At 34.1% G+C, this 10,466-nt stretch overlaps 1 protein-coding gene across 1 annotated transcript in view; it reads left to right on the forward strand.

Annotated features, from left to right (window-relative positions):
• Slc6a14 (solute carrier family 6 member 14) overlaps nt 1-6,573 on the forward strand; it is a 27,286-nt gene extending 20,713 nt beyond the window's left edge. Inside the window, exons 10-14 of the mRNA XM_028783346.1 lie at nt 1,696-1,814; nt 2,307-2,406; nt 2,688-2,797; nt 3,687-3,854; nt 5,158-6,573. Of these exons, the coding sequence (XP_028639179.1) occupies nt 1,696-1,814; nt 2,307-2,406; nt 2,688-2,797; nt 3,687-3,854; nt 5,158-5,304 (644 nt within the window). The 3' untranslated portion in view covers nt 5,305-6,573. The remainder of the gene's footprint in view (nt 1-1,695; nt 1,815-2,306; nt 2,407-2,687; nt 2,798-3,686; nt 3,855-5,157) is intronic.
• The last annotated feature ends 3,893 nt before the right edge of the window (nt 6,574-10,466 follow it).

Here is a 10,466-nt window from a genome sequence, read left to right on the forward strand (position 1 = left end):
ATATACATATACATATACATATACATATACATATACATATACATATATGTATCTATCTATATAAAATCATGTTCATCAATAGCATAATTTTAAATATTTCATATAAACTTGAAGTTTCATGGTATATATGCTATTTTAACAAGATATATGGATCTATTATATTATACATTACCTATTGACTAGTATTTTGATTCATCTTTTAAAAATTCTCTACACTTCAGCTGGGGAGCTGTCTTAGTTAGAAAAGTAATTGCTATGCTCTCGTCATGACCTTACTTTGATCTCCAGTATCTTTAAAAAGTCTGGGCAAAGTGACACAGTCCTCTAATCCCAAGGCTGGAGATATGGAGACAGTAGTATTGTTCGGGGCTCACTGGTTCATCAGTAGAGTTCATTTGTGAACTCCAGGTTCAGTAAGAAACCCTATCTCCGAAAAACAAGATGAAACACATGAGAAGACTGCCCTATGACCACTTTCTTGCAGCACACATGTGTGCTTGGACGCTACACATGTGCTTTCATATATATACTCACATATAGAAATGCAGATTTCACACAATTAATACATTTGTTTTGTGTATGGTTCTGTGTATACAAATGAAGTTTCCTAAAGGCACACAACTAGAAAATTTGAAATAGGTTTGAAAATGTTACATTTTTAGTAATTCTTTGAGAATTTTGTTTAACACCTTTAGATCATATTCAACAGACTCTCCCCTCATCACCTCCATATCCTTTTATTTTTAATAAGCCATTGACTCCAATTTGTTCCACCCATATACATAGTGGGTGTGGGGTCATCCACTGGAGCATAGACCAACTGTCACACCATTACAGAAAACTGACTGTAACTCTCCTCTAGAGGTCATCAACTGTCATTAACTTTTCAGTTAAACGCCATGGTGTTGGAATTATGACTTGTTTTTGCATAGGCAATTACAACTGCTGTGAGTGAGTTCCTGAGTGCAGTGCTCTGTCATGACTAAAAGACACTCTTTTTCTCCCAGGCCTCCAAGACTTCTGTCTTTGAAAGTCTTTCTGCTCCATCTTCTTTAATGGTCCCTAAGCCTTGGTGTGTATGTAGGTGTATGATACAGATGGACTATTTGTGGCTGAGCCTGTGCATATGTGTGCACACAAACACACAAATTACAAATTACAAATTACACACACTGATGAAATAACCCTCCATAGATATGATTCTATATACACAAAAGAAATTTCCTTAAAGCACATACCTGGAACATTTGAAACAATTTTTATATCATTGTATTATATAACCTGTTTTCTTACTTTATTCTATATATAGGACAAATTAAGGTCCCTCTGGTTGTTTTCCAAAGCCTTCAAACATGTCAAATATATTATAGACCACTCTGCTTATGTATTTTTCTACTTTTAGATAAATCTGTTTAGTAGACATTATTCTATTCTTCCCTTCTTTTCTCTTTTTCTCCCTCTTTTTTCTTCCCCTCTCTCTCTCCTTCTCAGCTCTCTGTTTACTTGTTCTTTCTTCCTCTCTCTCTGCTGGGAACTAAACCCAGGGACTAAGAGAAAAGACCTTATTGACTGTTAAAAGGGAACAATGCCCAAAGTGTATTTCTAGCTTATTTGTGTAAATTTGATTAATAGAAGTGGAATTCTCTCATAGTCTTACTCAGTTGAAATGTAATACCCCATTTTCCCCTCCTCTAGAAACAATTACAACAACAATTCAAGATTTGTTTCCCAAAGCAATGAAACGCATGAGAGTTCCTATAACTTTGGGATGCTGCTTGATTTTGTTTTTCCTTGGTCTTGTCTGTGTGACTCAGGTACAGTAGAGCTTTTCACTTCTATAGACAAATACTAATTATAATATACTTTTAAATTTAAACAAATGTACTAAGGTTCAAGTGGGTGTTTTGTGACAGGTCCAATTTCTATTTGGATGGATTTTTTCAAAATTTCAGTCATTTTTTCCTTTGTAACTTTGCTAGTACATAGTTTCCAGAGGAGGAGACCCAATAATGACAATTTTCCAAGTGGCAAATTGATTATAAAGTGTATTTTCTTGTTAGCTACTACAGAGATCATAGATACTATATGTCATTTGTATAATCAATTGTTCTAAATGAAAACATTTTGCCAATCTTGTAGTATATTTTTTAAAGATCTTGCTTTTTAAAGAATTAAAACCATATTTGAATTTGTACTTGAAACACGTATTTCATATATTGCTTAAAAATATATTCTACTTGAATACATCACCAAAATTGTAATTAAACTATAATTGTAAGTTTTGTTTTTGTTTTGTTTCCTTGTAGGCTGGAATTTACTGGGTTCATTTGATTGATCACTTTTGTGCTGGATGGGGGATTTTAATTGCTGCTATCTTGGAAATTTCAGGAATCATCTGGATTTATGGTAAGTAGCAATTGCAGATTTGTTTACAAGCATTATACACTATCATTTGATTCATTTTCATTAAGATTATATAATATACTATTTATGATTGCACATATAGTTGTAAAATGCAAACTATTGAGCAAAGTACATTATGAATGAAGTGAAATATGAAACAGGACTTCCAGGTATAGGCTTCACTGTTAGTTTAGTAAGGTGTTTAAATGAAGAAAGATAATTTGTATGACAATCCCAATGGAAACTTTAAGAAAGGGCTCAGAGTCTGAAATTGTTCTCTTTAGGAGGAAATAGATTCATTGAAGATATAGAAATGATGATTGGAGCAAAAAGATGGATATTTTGGCTTTGGTGGAGAGCTTGCTGGTTTGTCATCACTCCTATTCTGTTGTCTGTAAGTAACAGTGTTCAATGAACTTGCTATCGATAATATAACTCATACCTTTAAATGTACAATTATACTTTGTTCTAAGTAATTCCCCCATCAACTCCAACTGGTTCTCTTCTTCTCACATGTGTGTTATACATACATGTGTGTGTATGTGTATCAGTTGAACAGTAAAATATACCTTTATTTTTGGAAAAGAGTAGTATACGTCAGAGATTAAGTCCCAGAACATCTCCTACTGCCTTACTTATTTCTAGTGAGCTTTGAAAAATTATCTAAAACTCATTTAGAACAGTGGTTTTGAACCTTAATGCTGTGGTGCTTCAGTATACCTCATGTTGTGGTGATCCCCAGTGATAGAATTTCACAGCTACTTCATAACTATAATTTTGGTACTGTTGTGAATTGTAAAGAATTCTGTTTTCCAGTGCTTGGGCAACCCTTGTGAAAAGGTTGTTTGACCCTCAAAGTGGTTGCAGCCCATGGGTTGAGAATCACTAATTGAAAGGAAAATTGTTACCTTTTTTTGAGGGGTGTCTTTTGTATCTCAGACTGGTCTTGGAATCAGTATGTAGCTGAGCATTATCTTTAAAAAAAAAGTATGCTTGTGCATTTTCACTGGATTTTTCTCATATATGCTGGCTAGCTTGTGGCATAGAATGAAGCCAAGCTAATGGTTTAATCTCCTTGTATATGTACCCACACGAGGGTTGTTGGAGAATGTAATTCTATTTTTTATTTGCCTTTGAGAAAACTATAACACCTCCTATTGTTGCCCATTTATCTTACTTCCTAAATGATAGCTTCATTTTTTTGTTTCATACATATCAAATTATGACTTGTTTATAATACAAAGTCTAATCTTTTGGTCTTTTTTAATGCTTTCCTTTTTTAGGCAATTCTAGTCTGGTCACTGGTGAAATTTCACAGACCTGATTATGCTGACATTCCATATCCTAACTGGGGAGTTGCTCTTGGCTGGTGTATGATTATTTTCTGCATTATCTGGATACCAATTATGGCGATCATAAAAATAGTTCAGGCTGAAGGAAACATCCTTCAGGTAAGTACATTTAAATTCTATATATTTGATATCTACTTATATTTTGCTGTACGTTCCTTGTAGAAGTTTGTTACTGTATCCTCAGGCCCTATTGCACTCTTCAGGACATAACATTTGTGATCTATGCATTTATTTGTACAGTTATCCTTATAGATGTCAAAAAAGCAAATGACTCTTTTGCTTCTTCTATATGTAATCTTTACTTTTTAATATTCATATGTCTGTAATACAGATTCTAATAGTGTATTTAAGTTGTATTTAATTGAATTATTCTGGTAAATTACCTTGCATCCTTTATAGCTCTTGAATCATCTTTCTTCCACAGAGGCCTACAGTGATAGAGTTGATCGAGTCTACACTGACAAGATAGGCTTAGGAAACTTAATTTTAGTAAATTCCTGTTCTTATCCAAGAACAGATCTAAATAAATGGTTAGGTATTTGGAACTCCCTTTTCTCAATTTTTGAAACATATTCCAGTGCAAGATCGTTTAGCTTTCCATCAGAATCTCTGTGACAAGGACTAAAATGAATCCAGGAAAGCTGCCTTTAGTGACACTATTATTCTAACAGGGTCATATGCCTTTCTTCTGATATCATTCATTATTTTTCCTTAGTAGTTAAGATAATTCTATTAACAGTTAATAGCAATTTATTTGGTTACTATTGTTAGATGGTGTTTAGGCTATCACCACTTCTCTTTTTTTCATTAATTAATTAACTTCTTTACATTCTGATCACAGTCCCCTCCCTCCTGTCCAGCCCTTACAAAATTTCCCCCCAATACTCCCCTCCCTTTCTCCTCAGAGAAAGAGAAGACCCCCTTGAATACCAACCAACTCTGGCACATACGTCACAGCAGGACTAGAAGGCACATCATCTTCCACTTAGGCCAGACAAGGCAGGTCAGGTAGGGGAAAGAGATCCAAAGGCAGGCAACAGAGACCAAAACAGCCCTGCTCCAGTTGTTAGAGGACCCACATGAAGACCAAGCTGTACCTTTGCTACAAATGTGTAGGGGGCTAGGGCCAGCTCCCTGGTTGGTAGCCGAGTCTCTACGATCCCCCATTGCCCCTGTGAGTTGACTATGTCTACTTGTATCCTTGTTCCCCTCTCTCTTAATCCTTCCTCCACCTAACTCTTCCATAAAACTTCAGAGCTCAGTACTTTTCTGTGATTGTTAAGTCATTCTTGGTAGCAAAGGCATTGATAATAAAGTGTAGTTTAATATTTGCTTTTTTAAAAAAAAACAGATAATAGCACTTAAATTCTAGAATAAGACTCTTGTTGTCATTGCATTTCAGCGTATCATAAGCTGCTGTAAACCAGCTTCGAACTGGGGTCCATATCTGCAAAAACATCGTGGGGAGAGATATAGAGACATGGCTGAACCTGCAAAGGAGACTGACCACGAAATACCTACTATTAGTGGCAGTAGAAAACCAGAATGAGATGTCACTTTTGAAAATATCTAATTGTTGTATAATGTGATTTTGTAGAGTAGGAGAGTTTTTTAATTTATTGTATGTTAATCAATTAGGGACATGTACATTCATGCTTAGTACAGGATTGTAAGTACTTTTTCACTTAATCAAGAATGAAACGTTAAAATGTGAATCTATCAATGTTTAGTAACATGTTTGTTTCCCTTTAGGATTAGCTATGTATTAGTACATATACCCAGTTCTGTTTTGCAATGACATTTTGTAAATATTACTGTAATGTTTTTTGTTTGCTTTGCTTTGTTCTGTTTTGTTTTTAGTATACTGAAGGTCTCCTGTGAGACGATTCCTTAGGAAGTAGTCATACTTTGTACTTTGTAATTTTAAGCACATTGTTTCTATAGTCTTGATATGTACTTTTCTATATCATAGAATGGAGAAATAAGTCAGCTTAGTTAAAAGTAAGTGTTACACTGTTAAAGTCCTCACTAACAAATAGGGCTTGGGGAGATCGTTTAGTGACAAGAGTAATGGCTCTTGCAGAGGATGTAGGTTCCATTCTCAGCATCAAGGTGAGTACTAATACCATCTCTAGTTCCAAGGAGACCCAATGTCCTCTTCTGACCTCTATGTCACTACATGCACATGGTGCACATATACACAGGCAAAACACCCATACACATAACATAAAAATGAGTAATTTTTTTATCCAAAGAAGTGTCACAAATATGCAGGAAAAGGATTGTATGTGATATGAGGATTGTCATTTAATACCTATGATCCAAGTATGTTTAAACATGCTATCAATTTATTATGTACCATGGTTTCTATGTAAACTTTGTAGTTGTATTCTTTATTTAGAGTGAAATGACACAAAAATGAGGAACAGGTAGCCAGAAAGCGATAAGTCTAGGAAATGAAATATTGAAAGTCTGAATATTTCTTATACTTCAGAATATCTTTATTCATTAAGTTGTATTTGAGATAAACCATGAGGTGTTTAATTTTTATTGTGTTTCAGAAAAACAAGTAATTCATTATCTTCTCTGAATTCTTGATTCAATTGCAAATAGAATTGGTATGAAATTGTTACTGATAACATGACCTTAACTCCTGTATTTTTTGATACTGATATATATCTAACAGATAAAGGGCAATAAACTTGTCTTTTATGGATGTGTTTTTGCCTAAGAGTAATAAAGTATTTGCATAAGAATTGATGCTAATTGTTAATTAATTGTCACCAATAAAATTTTTATACCCTGTTTTCCTCACAAATGATGATGCCTTGTGCTTTATTATATATTTTTTAATCTATGGTTTAAATATCACAGCTTAAGATGTTAAATTCTACCCTAAATATATAGGGAACATTTCAAGAGTTATGCTGAGCTTTAGGAGATTAAAATACTGAAATTTTAGGTATCACTTTCTGTGAATGTGGATTTGCTTTCTAGAAAAGAGTGAGTTCATTATTTTCATAAAATTGTCAAAGGGACCTATGACTCCAAAAAAGAAAAGAACTTTTAAGAACCATATACTGCTAGCTATTTTATACTTGGCAAGTGAGTACCAAGGGGGAATAAATTCTCATAATCATATTTCCTCACTCCTTCTTTGATTAAAGATCAAAGGAACAAAGATTAAGGTGTCTCTTTAATTAATACAAGTAAGTGACCCTGAGAGGAAGTGGCATGAATGCATAACAATAGGCCTATAAGTAATTCATCTCAATGATTCACATATAAGGTGAACTAGTGTTGATATACTGAAGGCTTTCCTTGTGGATAGATACAATGCTGTGAGCAAGAATAAGGAGATAAAGTCCTAGTTAGATCTTATTTTTATAGAATATTATGTGAGATAGATGACAAACTAAAGCTTAGAAAACTTACTCTTCATTGTAATTCAAATCATATTAAAACTTACTCCCTTTATATTTTTAGTGCTATTTCAGGGTTGGATTTTTCACCAATTAAATATATACATGCAATTTGTAGAGGTATATCTGTGGAGAAAATTTGGGCAGGGAGAGGATAAAATGGAAATAATTATTTTTCAAAAGCTGGCCAAAAGGAGTAGTTAAAGACTTGTATGATAACCTTCAAATGACATAAAATAGATCATAATCACCATTTTATTTTATGCCAAACATATATTGCAGGCTGACAAATAACTCTTCTTCCGAATATAAAGGTTTTATAATAATAGTAAGCAGTTACTGACATAATAGACAACAGCTCTATGTAATTCCTTAAGGCAAATGCAGTATTAGACTGCAATCCTTTAGATGAAAATTTCAAACTTAAATTTAGTTATTCTTCTTATTTTGTAAGCTACACATTTTTGAACTGCCTTCTCTTTTTGTACTATACGCTTATACATCCTTTCCCTATAATATAGAATTAAGTGTATATAAATTATTATTAATTGTATATTATATAATTAATTATAATATATTATATCTAGTTAATAATATATTAACCATTGCCAGTAATTGTTTCTTAAAACAAAAGGCCAGCGAAGCAATAAACGTCTGCAGTCTGGATCTGACACCCACTTTCTTTTAATGCCTCATTTTTCAGTTGCCACAAGCAACTGAACATCGTGAGTGTTTCAGTTGTTGCTATCGCTGTCAGAATCCTTGACAGGCTTTCGAGTGGGTTTCTTGATGATTTTCATGCAATCGGACAAGCCTTTCATCAACATGAACTGCTCTAGTCTGTTCACCTTGTTGCTGAATGAATTCTTGTAGGCTGATGATTGCTGTTTACCAGGAACAGATCGGGCACCACTGGCTAAAAGTTTGCGGTTGATGCTAAGTGGAATGAAGGGAATGTAGTTTCGCACTGCGGTATTTGCTCTTTTCCCTCCTGGATACAATGGCTTGGATGGTCTTTTTTCCATGATTAACTGTAAATAGAATTATAATGTTGTGAATTATCAGAGCCTGGTAATTCCCAGATATCATCTCATTCCCATTTAGTTATAAAATCCAATTGATTCACGCTAAGAGCTAGAGATTAGAAATGTTTCTAAGGGTGACACTAATTCACAAGTATGTTTTACTTATATATATATTGGACAGTGTGGGGGGTGGAGAGCTCAAAGAAGTTGCCTTGTTATCCAAAGTGCTGTATTTTTACATAAATTTTCCAGGAAGTCCAGTAGTAGCTTTTACCTGTGCCCTTGAATTTTATGTAAAAACACTTCACTGAAACTTTAAACACCACATTTAGACCTGAAATAACTGAGTATACATAAAGTTCCTACTTTGCAAGCTAATAAAAATTAATAAAATAAATGGGATCATGGTGCCCATTCATGAAGTGCCTGTAAAGGTAATTGCATATATGCAGTTGAATGGAGCCCTGGCATAAGAAGAAGAAAACAGGATAGACAACTACTTGACTTCGCAAAAAGAAAAATGAGAGAAGACAGATTGATTCCTAAAACAAAACTGTGGTTTTAAGTTAGAATATATGTTCCACTTTGAGTTGATTTTTATGCATGTTAAAAGGTAGAGATTTTACTTCAAGATATAGGTAGTATAGGTAGGAACCTTCTGAAATGAGAAGAGCTCCAAGTATGAACAAGGAGAACTACATGAAATTAAAGTGTTTTTTGGAAAGAAAGTATATTATAAGTGGAACAAATAGCTGACAGAATGAGAAAAAATCTTTGCCAGCTGTATGTCAAAGAGGGAATATCCAAATTTTCTAAAGACCTACAAAATTTAAACTTCTAAACTTCCCTATGAATCAAAAAATGGCCTAGTAAAATGAATAGTTTTCAAAAGAAAAACTACAATGGCCAATAAACATTTTTAAAAGTGGTTCATTTCCCTAACTACTATGGAAATGCAAATTAAAACAAACTTTTTAGATTCTATCTTGTGCCAGTAAGAATGTCCTTCATAAAGAAAATAATTGAAAACAGAATTACTCAAAGATATAGGGAAGGAATAACTCATTTTCACCACTGGTGGGTATGTGAACTAACAAATTACAGAAATAAATATTGAGGTTTCTCTAAAAATTATAGTCCCACATGAACCAAATATGCCTTTCTTCTTGAGCACACTCCCAAAAGCTCTCCATATCTTACAAAGAAAATCAGTGAACATTTATATTTTTTGTTCTCTGTATTCACAATAACTAAGAAATGGAACCAGCATAGATGTTCAATAAGAGATAAATGGGTAGTGAAAATTTAGTGCACATATACAATGGAATTTCACTGAGATATAAGGAAAATGAAATCTGCATGGAAATGGATGTATCTAGAAGGTATAGTACTAACTAAAGAGACTCCAATTCTGAAAGATAAGAAAAGAAATAGCATGTTATCTTTCTTAAACTGACTTTTAGTCTGTAATCTGTATAAGCGTGCATATAAATGGATATAAACAAGTAAAGTCAAAACATCTAGAAAAGAGAACAAGAGGAGAAAAAGATTCCCAGGAAAGTGGAAGATAGTGAAGAAAATGATAAGACAGAAAAACTTAAAGGAGAGCAACAAGCCATGCAAGGAGGGAAAAGAGGGGGATAGGGTTGATCAGGAGAGGAGAACTAATGAACTATACCGTACTTTGTTTGAAAATACCATAATGATACCCAATATTTTGAGTACTGATATAAAAAAAATAAAAAGATCCATGGGGATTTCTCATATTATTATCTGTAAAGGAAATTACACCTAAATTCTTTACTATAATTAGGACAGTTCCAAATCCTGCTTATGACAAATTCTCTGGTTCCCCCTAAGACCTAGAGATTAAAAATAAGATGAAAAGAAACACTGATTCACAAGTGGCCTTTGTGCAGGTGCAGATTCCAGAGAAATTATGTGGGTCACTTTTAAAGCCAAAGTACCTTGTTTTTGCTTGGACTTATGGTATCCTACTCACAAATCCTAAAACCCTTGGGAAACACCAGGATACTCAAGTTTAGAAAAGAAACAATTGTGACTATTTGTAGAGTTTCCAGTAGGATGGTGTAGGGTGCAATGGCAGAAGCTTATAGAAGAGAAGAGGGGAGGGGAAAGGGAGGAAAGAGGGGGGGAGGAGGGAAACGGAGGGTATGGGAGAGTGGGAAGAGAAAGGGAGGGGAGGGGGAGGAGGAAGGGAAAGGGAGGAGGAGGAAGGGAAAGGGAGGGGAGGAGAGAAGGAG

Source organism: Grammomys surdaster, unplaced genomic scaffold (assembly GCF_004785775.1).
Source record: "Grammomys surdaster isolate TR1022 unplaced genomic scaffold, NIH_TR_1.0 1065, whole genome shotgun sequence".
In the NCBI taxonomy this organism is placed as follows: domain Eukaryota; kingdom Metazoa; phylum Chordata; class Mammalia; order Rodentia; family Muridae; genus Grammomys; species Grammomys surdaster.